The 17,156-nt window shown below is 42.6% G+C and overlaps 1 protein-coding gene across 6 annotated transcripts in view; it reads right to left on the bottom strand.

Moving 5' to 3' along the window:
• Nucleotides 1–17,156, bottom strand: part of TEAD1 (TEA domain transcription factor 1) — a 145,997-nt gene that overhangs the window by 8,243 nt on the left and 120,598 nt on the right. For all 6 annotated transcript variants that reach the window (XM_042881882.1, XM_042881880.1, XM_042881879.1 and 3 more), the window contains 2 exons: nt 11,698–11,871; nt 593–733 (listed from right to left, as the gene is read on the bottom strand). In XM_042881882.1, the coding sequence (XP_042737816.1) occupies nt 593–733; nt 11,698–11,871 (315 nt within the window). The remainder of the gene's footprint in view (nt 1–592; nt 734–11,697; nt 11,872–17,156) is intronic.

The following is a 17,156-nucleotide window of genomic DNA, read 5'->3' as shown; positions in this document are numbered from 1 at the left end:
GCAGCAGATGTGGCTGTGGGGCTTAATATAAAGAAGACAAGTTGAGTAGATACAGTATCATTCCTCAGTAAACCAAGTATCTACCTGACCACCCCGTACAGTTTGGGGGTTTAGAAAAATAGGTAAAGGCCTTGGCATGTTAGAAATCATTAATCTTTCCATTTAAAAGCTACTGGTGGCCATGGAAATTATGCCGTTCTGTGTGTAAGATAACTGTAGGTAGTGAGGAAATACAGACCACCATACTTTGTCATTGCAATACTGTTTAAACACGCCACTTGGTTGGATGAGTATTTAGAAATGGGGGCAAAAAGCATTTTTCCTTCAACACTTTTGTAGTGTGACAGAGAAGGTTGCGTTGATGTCAGCTGCAGGCTGAAGGCTGCCACAGGCAGGACAGAGATGGATTCCAAGCAACAGGTATCTAGAATTTTATATACTGCAGTGTCACCGGACACACAGTGATTTACAGCAGACCGAACGTTCCTGGGAAGGAGAATACTTGTTCAGGAAGGATTACAGGAAGGCACAAATAGCATAAGTAAGATCCAAAAGGAACCAGAGACTCATGGCAGCCCATCCCAATACCCACCTCTACTTTTTCTACTACTTGCTTTCCAAAGGAGCAGACTTTGGTGGAACAGGTGATTGTCATGTTTTCTGAGCTCTCGTACTGACTGGTGACTCCATAAAATGCTCCTGTATCATCTTGAATGTTGCAGTTTAAGTCAGCCTGTTGGAAAAAAGCAACAGCTGTTGAAGATGTTATTTTTCATTTGACAACGTCAGAAGCATAAACTGTAAGTATCTCACTGTGCTTGTTTTCAGAAATAGGGGAGGGAAAAGGGAGTTTGATAGTGACAACAATGGCAGTGGACAGCCTCAAAGAAAGCACCTGCATAAATCATTGAAGTAGAAACCTTAGGGAAGCAACAATTTCTTCAAACTTCTTTAAACAACAAAAGAGAAGACTGTATTTCTCTTAGCTACGAGTGACCTTTCTTGTCTGGAAGAGAGAGGAAGTCCTTTTCCTTTCTTAAAACAATTAAATCACTGCTACAAAGGAAGATGGCTGTGCAACTTGGGAATCGATCTCTAATAAACTCTGTCAAGCCATATGGCCCCAATTCAGCAAGCTGTTTAACTTCACTGAGCTGTATGACGCAGTTCACAGGCTTCACGTTACCTGTGTGCTTGCTGAGCCGTGCCTACCGGACCAATAAAATAGTACTGAAAGTATTTGATTTCTTTCAGTATTCTGCTGCAGCCTGAGTAACGACCCAGCTGCCTTTCAAATCTAGCACCAGAGACTGAGACGTGCAGGATCAAGTGAGGAACAGTGCTACCTTCAATTATTTATGTCCGAGTCTTGTGCACAGCATGATTCATTTGTTTACAAAGCAAGTGCACGGGTCACATGCTGAATCCTGCCTCCCCAGGCTGCAACAGAACTGAAGCTTTTCTGCCACCGTGCTCTTTGTCATCATGAAACCGTTTTCACAAAGCCCTCAACTTGAAAGAGCGCTAATATGGACATAGGCAGAGACCAGAGATATCCACAGCTGGATTTGTTGATTCAGGTATTAGCGCTGCTGATATCTTTGGTGCCTGAGGAGAGAGTGGGCAGGGTTTTCTTTTTATGTGTAAACAGCCCATCAGCTACTGAGGCATAACATTTAGAAAATCATATGAGCTTACAGCTACCCTGAGACAAGCATCTGATCACAGAAATACACTTCTGCAGCAGTTTCACTTACAATTCTAGCTTGACTTGTTCTTACTGCTTTTTATTGCTAAAACAGAAATAACACAAAACTTTTGAAAAATATCTTCTTGTCTACCTGAAGACTTTTTAAAAATGTATTTATTTATTAGCTATCGTGGAACATCTATAATTCTGCCTTCGCTGTATTTCAGGTCGTTTGTAACTGCTCTTTAATGTTTGACTAGGCAACAGCTCATTAATTCTACTTAGTGTCTACAATCCATATTTGTGGTACAACCTTCTGAGGCAATATGTTGATAACAGCAATACTGAGCTAGTTTGTGGTATGGAGAAGCCGTGGGTCTAACATTATTTCAGGCTAGTTTTGGTAAATTAATCAGTGGGGAAGTCTCTGGAGATTTACAGGCTGCAACACAAAGAGCCTTACAGTCACGTCTTTTGCATAACAGAAAGAAATCCTACCAGCATTACACCTTGTTTCTTGCACAAGTATTGCACGAGGTCAGCAGTTAGCACTGAACGTACAGCTAAAGCAGCATTCACAGCGCTCCGCCATAAACTGTGCCAAGCTAATGGTAAATAAGCAATTTGTCATCGCAGCTGGTTTGCAGTTACAGCTAAATATGAAAAACTGTAGCTGCCATCAGCTCCTCACAGCTGCTCTGCTGGAATTTCTGAAGAATAAGTATTTCTGATAAAACAATTATACTGTTTTGAACCATCCCATTTTCTTAACAAGTGGTTATTTCTGCTGCTCCTGCAATCACAGTTTTACTACACAATGATTTTTCTTTCCCTTTCAAGAATTAGAAATATATTTACAAATTGTATACAAAATGCTCCTCACAATTTCACGTTGTCAGAAGGATCAAATGCATATACCTGACATTGCAAGCTGCCATAACAACTACTAGCAGAGATGACAAAATAACTTTTCTTCTCTTTCTTTCTCATTTTGAAGCCCACTGAAAAAAATACACTTGACATTTAACCTGGAAAGCAACACATGGCCATCTGGCACACTGTTGATCACTCCCACAGCGCTTCCAGCTCTGGCTGAAATCACCAGGAGTCCTGTGCACACCAAAAATAGACACTGAGGCTCTGAAGCTTGAATGAAGAACACTTGAAATTATCACTCAACTCTTGCACAATCACAACGCTGTTGCAAAAAAAATAATCTTAGTTCTAAAACAGACATAAATTATCTGCATTTGCTCTCTGATTAGGGAGTCTAGCATGCAAAGAAAGTGTTTTCAATGGGAAGATGACTCTTCCTTCTGAACAACAGTTTTAATGTTTAACTAGCTACCAACTGCTGAGCACTGAAGCTGTAAGACTCCTCCAGAAAGTGTAACACCGACATAAAAACACTTAGAAGTTGGCACCAGCAAATAGTCCTGAATGAAAACCTTCTCATGACAGAATAATCTTCTCTAATCTCACCTACTAAAGACATCTTGCCCCTCAACACGGGTTCAAATGTTTTTACTAGAGGATGAGTACATGAGCACTAGGAAGGAGCAGGTGCCGTTGTGAAGAGGGGACTGTCACTTCAAGGACGTTGTCTTAATCAGCATGGAAAATAAATCAAATGCCAGATTATTTTTTTTCTCTCTGCTACCTTTTTTCCTTCTTTTCAAGAAAAGGAAAGATCACCACTGATAAAATACAAAGCTTTTAAATTATTAGAAATATTGGCAACGGACTTGTTAAATATATTGTTATGGCTTCCATAGCAAGTGTTCCATTTAATCACACCACTGACAAGTGAAGATGTAATCCCTCAAATTAAAGCAAGCAGCTCACAGTTAAAATTTTGAGGATCTTTTTCCCCAAAGTTATAGTGATGGTACCCCTCCCCCCCAAAAAAAACCTGTGAAAACTGAGACCTGCTGTGGCTATGAGAGTTGCAGATGTCGTTTTGAGTGGGGAACAGCCACGTACTACCTATGCATTCAGTTTTAGCAGGCTCCTTGCTAAAATATTGACTCCAGTTTCTGTGTCCACATTTTAGAAAGGATGTAGGAAAATTGGAAAAGGTTCAGAAAAGAGTTACAAGAATGATTTCAGGTCTGGAAAACATCCTTTGTAGTGAATGACTAATGAAACTCCATCTACTTAGTTTTTCCAAGAGAAGTTTTTCCACGACTTTGTCATAGTCTACAAGTTGCTACATGGGGAAGAGTTTTCTGACAGATTAAATCTTGCACGAAAGGACATTAAAAGACAAAAAGCTAAAGCTACACAAAAGCTAAATGAAAAACAAGGCGGATGCCAATACCTCCAAAATGCTGGAATCATTATGAAATATGGTATAATCACTGTTTCTTAGGAATTTTTAACCAGCCCATCTACCTAACTAACAGGGATGCATAGCCCAAGTTGGCCTGTTGTTTGGACACACAAATGACTTAGGTTCATTGCCTGTCTCACATACAGGAGAGGCAAGACTAGATAAACATAGTAATTCCAAAACTGACATCTTTGACTTTATCTTATTAACCTCAATTAACCTTCTTATAATTTTTTTCTTCAATGTGAAAAACTTGACAATAGTCAAGCTGGAGCACTGTACCTGCAGCCTCTCCTGGGAACCAGCTTTGTCTCATTTCTTTGGTACTCTCCATCTTGGTTCACTTGCATTTTAGACATAAGACTGCAAAGCTTCCTGGGCTGTAAACCATCTTTCCCTTCTGTGCAGCTTCTAGTGCAGCTATGACCCGATCCCTGTCTGCAGGGATTAGGACTGGTCAGAGCTAGTGCAGCATATACAGATAAGTAACGTTTAGAATGGAGGGATGATCACTTGTAATGAACGAGAGTTCAATTACTCATTGAAAAATTCTCATTTAAATAATGATTTAAAATATAAGATCAATAGAATTTAGGAGAAAAAGAAAACCCAATGACTTAAAACCATAAATGTTGGATTCTTGGTGGTTTTGTTTGTTTGTTTTTTAATGTGGCCATTTTTAAAAGTAAAACTCATCTAGATTATTTCTAAAAGCTAAGCTCTATAGTAGCTGAATGCATCGGGAGGCAAAAGCACTCAGTTTTCTGGCACCTTTTTGACGTGGCTGCTTAAGAACATGATTAATTAATTAATACAACATAGCTTGTCAAAGGGTAGCACTGAAAATATTAAGAGTACCGAAAATATTAAGAACATTAAGAGAACTGGGTGTTTCACACGCTGCCTGGAGATGCCTCTGCCAGAATGCCAGAGCAAGCACTAAAACAGAGCTAGCTGCAACCAAAATAAAGCGGAAAGATATTAGAAAACAATGGCAAAATACTTCCTATCCACCTCCCAGGTGCTCTCCTGCCGTGTTAAAGGCAAGGGCACAGAGTGCCTGTGTAGTAATAACAGCTCTGGCCAACAAAAAAGCAAGTCTAGCAAAATTACAGAGTCTAAATTCTTTCTGCTGAGTAGAAGGAAAACAGCACCTATTGGAAACAGTGGGATCTGAGGAGGGCCAGAATAATTTACGCTGGCATTCAGTAGTTAACATTAAGCACAGAAGGTCATTTGTTAACGACATACAGGTTTGAACGGCTGCTGACTGCAGGGAGGTGTGTTACTCATATGACCGCATCGTGCCTCCCCTCCTCCTCTCCAAAGAGTGATCAAAGAGCAGAGATTCCAAATTGTGAAGCAATTTTTTCCAAGGGGAGCATCTGGGGCGCTGGCACGTTTCAGCGTGTGTTACGCTGCAGCTCAGGAATTGCGTCCAGGTTTGCCACATGGTTGGGCTCGTGATGGACAGACCAAGCTGCTCAGCTCCCCAGCTGCTCAGCCCTTCCACTCATTATCCAGGCTCAAGCACTAATGTCCTCGCATCAATTGCTAAGGGGGTCCTCCACGAGCACCACGTGAGCTCCCTGCACGGATGGGGTTGTGATGCGGAAAAGAAAATGGATGTCTGCTTTCTTCCGTATCTAATTTGTTTTGCATACATTTGCATGCTGGCCATAGTCCCATTCACATTACAGCTCCCATTTGTGAGTGACAGATCATTTGCCAGTCAAAGTTGGCGAGTGTGCACGCGTGTGTTTGTGTGGATGGAGGGAAATCCAAGATTGTGCAAGAGAAACTGCATGTGGAAACGGCAAGAAAAAAAACACAACGGGCAGTAGCCACAATTGTGTGTGTGGATGAAGGGCACAAAAAATGGCTGCACCTTTTAAGACTGCTGGAGGCGCATGGGGACACATTTGGGAGGGGTGGGAGGCAACCACAGGCGCAAGCCATTTCTGAACACTGATTACATGGGTAAATTGTTTGTTCCACTGTATCACAAAGAGAAGGAGCATTATTTTTCATGCCACAGCTGTTTTGAATAAGAATAGGAATAAACTTAGCCATCCTCCTCATGTTACTTACTGCTAATTATGGCATATATTTACATCTATAAAACAGTCAAATTTGGGGGACATAATTTAATGCCCCTTTATTGTGTAGATCTCTTTATTCCATCCCACATTTGAATTTCAAAAATGTTTAGGACTTCAAAGCATCTTTAAAAGCTTGCCCTAATTATAATATGCATTACTTTTGAAAACTCCTAGTTTGCATTGCAGATTCCTGCAAATAGAGGCATTCATTTTAAACATCAATTAATATCATCCACACATCTTCAGATGAGCTTTAGTCTTTCTTTCAGAGTTTCACTGGGCTCTAAGTAAGCTTCCCTCAGTTTGAAGAATAGTTTAAGCTCTTGCAAATACTTGAAAAATTAAGTCAGTTGCTCAGAATGGTGGGAAGCCTGAAAGCCCAATATTAATTTTTATCAGCTGCTTTTTTTCACATGTCTCTACTCTGAAAATGTCCTTCTGCCTTTTAGATATATTTGTTGTTATATATGTCTATGCCCAGAGCTGCAGAAATCAGAGCTTAGTCTTGGCAGACGGCACCTGTCAGTGTCAAGACACACAAAATCCACAGCCACAGCACTGAAAGTTGTACTCACACCAGCACCAAGGATCCCAGCAGAGGCATGGAGCCCTCTGCGCGAGCCCTATGGGCAACAGAAGTTGTGCAGTCAGACAGCAAGGCAAAATGTGAGAGAGCAACAATTACCTAAAACAGAAGATTTAGAAGTCTAGGCTGCAATGGACAGGTACACACTGATGAATTAATGTTAAAAGCTCTCAGTAAAAAGTGGCTACCAGATTAGCTAGTGCTAGATAGCACTAATTACTGACTACACTTAAGTCCTAGAGCAATTCCTGTGCTGGTGGAGATGCACATGATAAAATAACAGCAGTCAAACTGAAGGTGCTTGCTGCTGGAGATGTGTACCGCGAAATTTTGTGCAAGAGAAAATGGAGAGCTATGGGCAGAGCGCTGAGGGCAGAGAAGGCAGGGCCAGCTTTCATGTTTAAGAAGCATTTTGGGATAACCCTGGAGGTATACGTACAGCACTTACTTTTGCAAGAGGCCTAAGTGTATTATTTACTGTTAGATAATTCATGAATAGTGGTAGATCAGCCTTTTAAACAGAATTAGAATACCACGTGAGTAGAACTTTCACCAATAAAAGAATCCAACAGAGGCAACGTATGTTGATTTAGCTCTCAGATAGGCTGATGAGAATTTCAAAGACCAGGAAACATGGGGGTTTTTCCACAAATTATCAAAACAGCTCAAGCAAAAACTAGGCAACACGCATGTTGTCCTAAGATTAGATGGCACAAATCATAGCTGCTTATCTTACATAGATTTGATCATTTTGTGACAACGTGAACTGAAAAACTGTGCACTCATCCTGCATGCAGGCAAAGGTTTCACTGAATTCTCTGAATTCCTTGCCAGTTTTCTAGGTGATTGCTTTTACACTTACTTAAGAACATTTACTTTTGTTTTCATTTTATATCCCTGTCATCTCTAGTTTCATGTCATTGTGTCACACAAATTTCCTGTGCTATATTGTTGGTGTGTTGTTCCTTACTTATTGCACTGAGTGCATAATATAGTAAGTACAAGTCCATCTCTGGGGTGACTTCCCTGAACTAGTTCCCAGTAACTGCCTGAGACAAACTGAAGATTCACTGTACTTAAGGTACAAGACAAAGACTGAGGAATTGCTTAGCAGGGCCATGGGGTTGGTCATTTGAGTGACATAAATGGAGTAGTGGCGTAGTCTCTTTCTTTTACACCTCCTGCAGGTGGGTAGGAAAAGGCCTCAAAGTGCAACATCCAGATGTGTCTCCAAGGCTGAGGCCAGAAGCTTTCCCATTCCCAGCACCAGGCTCACAGGAGATACAATCAGAGTGAACCATTAAGCCTCCGCAAAGCAAAACAATTTGGCTTTGTACCTAATACATGTAATGCTTTGCAGCGTCAACTCCAAAGTTACCAAATGTCTTCTTGCAAGATCTCAGACCATCCCCTCCCACTTTGTAATCAAACCTTGTTACTTCTATCATGGGAAAAATCGAAAGGCAATTGTGCTGCTGAGAAGCCTCCAGGAGAGCAACATGGGGAAGGAGCAAGGGGAATATTCTTTCCAGCTACCAGAGTTAAGCTACTTTCTGCCTTGGTCATTTCTCAATGCGAGTGTTCCTTTCTGGTCTTCCTGTTTCCCATCTTTCTTTTGCACACTAGATTTAATGTCTAAACAAAACATCCTTTCTGTCACCTCCAGGGACGGGCTGACCTTTCTTTAAATCTGTTTACAAGCTCACCATCCCTTCTGGCATCACATCCGCACCTTTGCTTTCACACTTCCACAGCAACAACATCCAACTGCTTTCCTGAGCCAGTTTCCCTTGACTACTTTTACTCGTAGTCCTTGGTTTTCTTTTGCTGAGACCCCTTGCAGTGCCTTCCCACCTGCGTAACTTACCCAGTACAACTCTGTATTCCTCTTTTACTCACATTACAATCAAATCCCACCAAAGCCCAGACTGTCACTGAAACTGGTTTACACCACCAAGCAAACCATCAGTGGCTAAATAGCAATAAAGGGAAAAGACAACAAAAATGACAGAAAGTGAGAAATAGCTAAACAAACAGTGAGGGGAAATACTGTGAATAAGCAATGAACAGAACCTGGGAGAAGTTGAACTTTTCAGAGGAGGAGTTGGTAGTGGACGAGATGCAGACAGTGGATACTGCTTCAGAAGTGGATACTGAATTTAAAATAAAGGACAAGAATACAAAATTTAATCTATTTTTACATTAATAAACTGGAAATTACAATCAGGGTCCAAAACACCGTCAACCTTTGTCAGATATACAGTGGTAACAGATGTCTGTTTTAGAACAGTTTCTAAAGACTCCCCTCAATAATGGCAAATGTCTTTTGTTTTTCCTGAAAAACGTCCCATCAGGGTGAAAGAAATTAAATATAAGACAGTGAGTTGACAGTTTAGGATATAACTCTCTGTGACTCACCATAGCCATCTTCTGTTTTTCCTATATATATATACTTCTAGCTGTGGGGGCACTGGTGTGAAGTCTATTCCTAGAGGAGCATTCATCATCAGCCTTGCTACACCCAAATGCTTGCCCCTGGCACCCTCCCTCTGCCTTTGCACACCCAACAAGAAAGAAAATCCACTGGCCTATTTTAAGGCCATGGCTTAGGAAGGCATTCCCATCACATTTTTAATATATAACTCAGCAGGATGATAAGCACTGTGCGCTTTTTAACCTTCACATTATGCAAAATTGCATTAAAAGATCATGAAGTTGGAAGACACTGTAAGGTTAGGAAATGCTGAATTGAAGTTTCCCACTCATCCTTACTGCTGAACTGCATCATGGAACCTTTACTTACATGACTGCACACTCACCCACTGAGCAGCTACACAATATTTCTCATTATTTTCATTATTCAGTGTGCCCAAATCCCTGCCTCCCTCACACTACTCAAAACCTGCACTGAACTTAGAATTATTAAAATTCTCCTAATGGAGAATGGAGAATTTATATATGTATGTATATATATATATTTATTTTTTTAAATGGATGCCAGTGAGTTTGATTTCTTAATGATGACCTGAGGTGAAGGGATGGCATCACTACGATGCTGGGAAACTGAGGTAAGAGGCTTAAAGATGAGCAATGCTTGTAGGAAATCAAGTATAGAAAGCTGGTACACTAAACTTCTAGGTCACAAGTACAACACTGACCTTAATGATACAAGAAAGCTCTGCACTGGTTTTAGATACATCTTTGAGCATTCAGCACTCCTGAAAATCAATTTCCACATGGAAAAGCAACAGAAAATACAGAAAAACATCAATGAATACAGCACCAATCTCTGCTGCTTCCATTGTTCAATGTAGTCTAAGGCTTACAATCACAGAATCAATTGAGTTGAAAGAAACCTTGAAGGCCCTCCAGTCCAACTGCCCTGTAGTGATAGGACATCCACAGCTAGATCAGGCTGGTCATTCTCATGCAACTGAGAACAGGCAGGTGGGGTAAGGTTCATTGTGCCAGTGGGTTTTGCAAGTATTTTATTAAGCAAAGTGGGTTGGTGAGATGATGGGCCTCAGTTCAAGCCCAAGTTTTGCAAGGAAATGAACTCAGTGGTTATAGACCGTAATTCCAACTGCTGTTTCTCTGCAGCCATATTTCTTTCATCCTTATGCTTGCTCTGCTCCCAACTCTCACAGGCATCTCTGCTGTGTGCTGTCATCCTTCCACGCAGACTCCACATTACCACAAATGCTCCCATTTCCCACTCCTTATCCCTTTTTGACTCTGTGCTCTCACCTGCCTTTTGCAGGCTCCTGGTTTCTGTGTATTTCAGCTTCCAGTTTTCTGCTGCCACCTGTTTCTGGACTCTTTGCTCAGCCAGCCCTCAAACACAAAGTCTGTAGTTCCATTTCTAGTTTTAAGCTCCATAAATTTCTCAATACAATTCTCAGTGCTTGTGGCGCAGCACAGCTCCTACTCAGTGGTTAATCTCTTCTGCACCCAGATCGGAGAGAAGAGCCTCCCTCATTTTCAGTTCCCATACTTTTGGCAATATGGGAAGTCTTGGGTACATACAGATTGGAGAGTATTTCAGATCACACAAACTTCAACGGAGAAAGACCAGTACCATAAGCAGTGGCTCCAGATCAACCTTTTCTAATGTCAGCACCAATCTTTCCACTCTGTAATTAGTCCCTGAATGTGCCTCTTTCACTGAGGCTTTAAGAAAGAAACTCTGGTATGAAGAGGAGCCTATCACAAACAACAAATTGGTGCAAAGAAGAAGCGTAAGCAGAAATAAGGTCTCTACTCTTGAGATCTGGTGATCCTTTTAGATGAACCTTTAGCATTATCACCATGGGCTTTTGCAAATGCAACAAATTAGACCTGGTGTATCAGTGAAATTTACTAAAACTAGACCAATATATTTTCCAACATCTCAGCTTTCCATTCAAATTCTGCTTTCATTCCTGCTTGCAATGGGCAGATTGCTGGAGCAGAGTCCCACAGCTCACTGACAAGCAGGCAAGGGAAAAGCAGACATACTGTAGCAATCAAAAAACCTTTAAAAAAAAACCCTGAAACTCTCACAAGCTCATGACTGACCCAAAGCATGCTTGATCCAAGTCCTTCTTGGTCCTATTTGCTATCTGCAGGCTGATCCTTGTATTATGTGCATTTGACAAGAGTTCTACATCAGAAACAGTAAAAGCAGTCTCTATTTGCTGCCTCCCTGGTATTCTCAGACCACTAGATGGCAGTTCCCCATTTACAAACAAGTGCTCCATTACCTGCTTGCTCCTGCTCAGCAGCTACCAAGCACAGCTGAGGCATGTATCTGCCCCTGCATGTCACCTTTGACACAGGCTTGTGGAGCTGCCAGCAAGAGTAGCTCTGGGACAGGACCCTACCAGAAGGATACACAGCTTATCTGTGCTTTTAGGCAAGAGAAGACATTTCCACAAGCACCCCAAAGCTAAGCACTACACATAGGCCACACTGCCAAGAAAGGCTCGCAATGTCATGTATTACTCACCCAGAATTTTACGAGGAAGAAAGCATTTTGGGGCCCCTTCCCAAACAGCTCCTTTAGACCACCCTTCTTTTCAGGAAATTTGTCATAAATCTGACGAATGTCCACCGATTCAAGCAACGGGTCGCTGTAAGAATGGTTTGCGTGTCCAATGTGTACGAAGAGGTGTTTATTGTACTGCAAGAAAGAAACAGGAAAATCAGCGCCGAACAAAAAGAACAGAGGTTTATTAAGACACAGGGCTGCATGTGTTCCTGCAGAGGGAAGTGTGCTTTGATGGATTCAATGACTCGCACGTTATTCCGGGGACAATGATTTTCTGCAGTATGATTTCCATGAAAAACTTCAGTGATTGTGAAGTAGCCCCTAGTGAGCAAGGGTCAACTTCAAAACCCCACGGACCTTCTGCACACCACCAAAAATGGTCATCTTCAAGGGAGTAATTTACACTGACTGAACGGCAGCAAGGTGCTAAAGAGCCCACTGCAGGGCATAATCAGATGAATATGTGCTGGAGGAAAGCCTCTTTCTGCTGCTTCGAACCATGCTTCTTCGTGTCCCACATCCTCCAAGCCCTGATTTCTGCTGGTATCCCAAAGGCCTGAACCTACACACTTCTTATTTGTCTACTAAAAAAAAACAAACAAAACAACAGCAAACCTCAACCTATGGCATATGCTAACAGCACTTAAGAAAGACAGAAAGGAGTTTCTTTAAACCTTAGGATGACAATCGTGAGAAGGCCAGCCACTCAGTATTGCTGCTACTTTATGAGCAGACCTCGCCACATGCCCTCCAATGTTTTGACCTAAGTACTGAAAGGAGCCAACCTTCACCTAGGGAGCCCTAGAGAGTGAGTGTCACTGACCACTCTCTATGCCAAAATGTGCTCTGCTTCCACTTCCCCATTTCTTAACCTCACCTCGCTGCATCTCATTGCCCACCTCCACAGCCCCTGCCCTGGCTGGGGGAACTCTGCAGGCCAGGGGAGCCCAAGACAGCTCCCACTCAGACCAATGTGGTCTTCTGGGTGCTTTCAGCATCATGCAAGCAGACTGAAGGAGCTGCAGAGCAGTGAGATTAAGCATGTTTTTTAACCACGGAGGTCACAAAAGATGTTTCTAACTCAATTAAAGGAAAACTGATATGCTGTCAATGAACACACTAGAAAACTGTCACATCCAACAGATGCTGTATATAAGGGGCAATTCCCAACTGGTAAGCACAAATAAAATATTTAAAACCCCAAAGCAGACCCCATTTAAGCTATTTAGTTTACAACATACCTGCTGAATGAACAAATTGAAATGACAAATCTCAATTAATTGGACATTCTCTCACAGCCTTCCTTCACTGTGACAGGGACCTTCCTTAGCAGATGTCCAAGGCTTTGGGGACAAGGAAATGGACTAGCAACATTTCTATACTTAGGAAATTGTAATCTATTTGACAACCTTCTAGCACAGTGCAATCTGAATTTAGAATCAGGGAACACTCAACCCCTGTTTGTGGCCAAAGGTGAGGTAAAGTCTATGCTTTTTAAAGAGTCAGGTGGTCCATTTTGTGAAAGAAAAAATGGAAAGTGTAACAGCACGCAAAGGTGTTTGCACATGCAAGTCTTGAGCTCAATGTATCAGACAAATGAGCACCACTTGCATGGATTGTCCTTTCAGGCTTCTTTCAAAATAATGCCATCCCAGCTTCCCCTGTGCACAGAGAACTTGCCCCGTGTGTCCCAGAGGGACAGAGCTGGTCTGAATAAGCTGTTTCTACCATAAAAACACATATGGCAGAGAAATAAACGCGTGGATGGGAGCGGAGTGTGTGTGTGCAGGAGGGAGCGTGCCCTGGTCTGGCTCACGAGCTGATCATTTACACAAGGACTCAGGAAATCACTGATCTGGTTGGTAAACACGACAAGTTATCACAGCAGTGTCTGCAGTCAGAGGTAGCATTTTACTTCACTCAATAATGAACAAAGTGAACTTAGGAAACACTTGAGCTTGGAAAAAAAAAAAAAAATAGAACAAAAAAAAAGCAAACTAACATGAGAAGGAACCATGTTTCCAATTTCTATTTTTTGACACAAGCTGGCAGCACTGTGACTGAATGTCAGACTGGACGGTTTTTGCTCCCTACTTTGATCTAAAGCTTTGCATAGGACACCAAACCAAAAGGCCATAGTGCCCACTGCCCCAGGAGCTGGCACAGGAGGGCTCCAGAAGCATGCTTCTGTTGCTCTTCTAGGCTAGCAGGAGCAAAATGCAATCAAAAGGGTGTGGGATGAGTCACCTAACATGGCTGCTGATGGATGCCCAGCTTGACCAAGGAAAAGGGCGAGCACTTCCCTGAGGGAGGTGAGTACTTCAGCCTTCCATGAGAAACAAAGCCAAAACATTCCCCCTTCCCTGCAAACTCTTAATGAGCCAAGAAGGGCACTCCCTGGGGATGTGCACCTCTGTTCTCCCTCATTCAGAATAAGGGCTGACACAGTAAAAGTTGCTCAGTATCTAAACTTCAGCAAAAGAAATCCTGTACAGGAACACAGAGCGGTTCAAGAAGTCTTTATGCTGTTTAAATACAAAAGCAGAGCTGAAGGCAGCTGTAAAGCTACCACAGTTGTCTGCTGAGCTTGCCAAAGTACCAGATGCTGCTGTAGCAACATTTCTGAGCGGGTACAGTGGGACAGATGGTATGACATCACCTGACAACATTCCTAGGATGGAAATGTTTATTTTGACATTGCAATGTGTGATTATTTTCTCCTTCTGTTTCTGCAATTCCTATACTAAGTAAGTCATTACTAACCTAATTAAATATGGCACATTTCTACAAACTAATGAACAATACTGTATTAGGAGCAGGGCAAATGGGTACTGAAATGATCCCTGTAGTTTTCATACATACTTCATGGTGGGAACTTATGCGTAAATAGAAGCAAAGAGGCTAAGCTGCATGCCTACATTTTCAAGCCCATTATGTCTGAAAAGCTTAGAAATGTCCTCACTATCATCAGAATCCACTGTTGCCTCAGACTGTATTCCAGTCACTGAGGCACCTTACGTGTGGAGGAATTTGCTCCTGCCACCGCATTGGAAAGGTCTGCATCCAGCAGTGTACTTCATCTGCTGTCAACCACCATAGGTCAGATCCTGTGTTTTCCAAGGATAAAAACTCTGTAAAAATGCACAAAGAATGTTTGCAGTCACTTTGTCTGCAGCATCTGCATTACACAACATGCCCTGAAGATGGCCGCCTCTTACTGAGCTCCCTTCCTTAAAAAATTCCAACTATCCAAAGAATGCAGTAAAGCCATGAAATATGACTGTTGTCAAATAATACCACGAGAAAAATTATAATCCACTTAGGAATTTAAAAGAACTGAGACAAATTGCCAATGGCAGAGGATGCTTGCATTTAGCTAGAGTAGAACAAAGACGAATCACCTCCACCTGTTCTATCTGCCAGTGCATGTAATCTGTAACATCTCCCCAATTCTGCTCTTGCACACCAAGGCAATAGCCATCCCTGTATGTGAAACAGCAGTTCTGTGGGCAGCCGAGCAGGACACAGCCTAAGGGCAGCAGCTCGCTCGCTGGGGCTGAAACGAGAGGCACCAGTGCTTCACAAGTGCTGGGCCCTGTGCATCGGTCCTGGTCTGCCCTGCCTCAGAGCCTGTGGCCTGCATAGCACTGCACTACTGAAGGAGGGGGCCAGGCAGTGCAGACTGATTAGAAAGCAGTCAATGCACTGCTGTCACCTGCAGCCTGCCCTGCACAGTGTTGCTGCCTCGCTCTATCTTCTATCTTGTACATCTGATGCTCTTTAATTTCCTGCTGATGTAAGAAAGTCACTCGCTCTACCAACAGTTCTTATTTCTACCAAAACACTGGTAAGCGCATAGTTCGTTGCCACTGCTTCTATCTTGTATTCATAATGCTCTCATCCTGTAACCAGAGACTTCACCGAGTCCTGTTAGGGATTTTAACACTTTCACAACCATCCTGTGGTTGTGTGTTATGACACAATGCACAGTCTCCCTCGTTTTTTTTAGGACCTCCACCCATCAGCCTCCTGCCTGTCTCTGCTCAGGGTGCAATCTGGAATGTGCCCTAAGAGAAGTTCTTAGACAGCTTTCTAGTTGCAGAAATAGGGAGGCAGGAGCTGAGCAGGGCAGAACCCTGCTGGGGAGGCAGCGCAGCCCCCAGCCTGACACAGTACTGCTGCCCAGCACTTCCCATGCACTGCCACAGGAGTCCCAGTGTGCAGCCGGGACTTGCAGGCGAGGCAAGGTACTCACAACTCATCTGCTTTCCTGCAGCACTGCAGACACAGCCTTCCATTCTAGCCTGCCTGATCCGAGACCCCACGGTCCCAATTCCACAAGTGCTGAGAGCTCAGATGGGAAAATTATGCCTGAATATAGGAAGCTCTCAATAAAAGCTAAGTATTTGGAAAAATCAGGCTCATAACAAAACAAAGTGGACCCTCAAAATCAGAGGCCCATTCATTCTTTTGCACCTGAAGTTCTTGGTTTGTCAGATGTCAGCAAGAGTGCCCCTCAATCTCAGAGCTGACTGCACTGATACATCTGTGAAATGCAGATGGAGGAAATTATTAATTATCTTTGGAGGAGAGTGTAGATACTGCTCAGCAAGCAGGGCATGGGGCCACGCATTTCAACAACAGAATAAAACAAACTGCTGAATAGCAGCTTATCAAAGAAGGGCCGCTGCATCTACACCGAATGAAGGAGGGAAAAAAGGAGCACGTGAGCACATGACACCCGAGAACAAACATTTTATGGAGATGGAAGTGTGCTGCTCAGCACCGCACAAGGAATGACCCTTCCATCCCTTCCATTTTTTAAACTTGGATGGATTTTAGATTCAAACGACCCAAAATTCTGAATCTGCCACTCCACAACGTTCGTCCAAGCGTGGCTTCGCTTCCTCTTCCTTTCACACCAATGCTAACCGGAGACTTCCTTACGGCCAAAAAGCTGAGCTGCCTTCCACACATTTTATGGGAAATAAAGAAAGGACAAACAATGCCTTTAACGACAGATATGGTTCAAATATGGAGGGTTTCTTTTGAAAGGACCTCATTGATTTTTCATCAGTTAGGTGGTTTGATTAACTTTGGTGAATTTTACTGCATCTGGCTATTGATGGTGGGCTGTTTTTATGGCCCTTTTGCAACTGCTTTCACTTTCTGTTTCTCAGGCATATTTCTCTCCAGGCTCACAAAGCCCCTTTACAACAACAGTAAAACCTGAATGAAAACATACAGAATATTTTATTTCATCATCACTTTTCAAAATACGTTTTGAAGAAATTTGGACCTACCACCATCTGATGGTTTGGATGTGTGTATTAATACCAAAAAGGCCCAGCAGCCATGTTCCTTCCAGGCCTAAGACAGAAAGCTGCCTGAAGTGCATGCAGCAGTAAGAATCCTTG

This window comes from Lagopus leucura, unplaced genomic scaffold (assembly GCF_019238085.1).
Source record: "Lagopus leucura isolate 7727_CA_CO unplaced genomic scaffold, USGS_WTPT01 Super-Scaffold_100033, whole genome shotgun sequence".
Classification (NCBI taxonomy): domain Eukaryota; kingdom Metazoa; phylum Chordata; class Aves; order Galliformes; family Phasianidae; genus Lagopus; species Lagopus leucura.
Note: the sequence above shows the minus strand (reverse complement) of the source record. Positions and strands in the feature narration are given on the sequence as shown.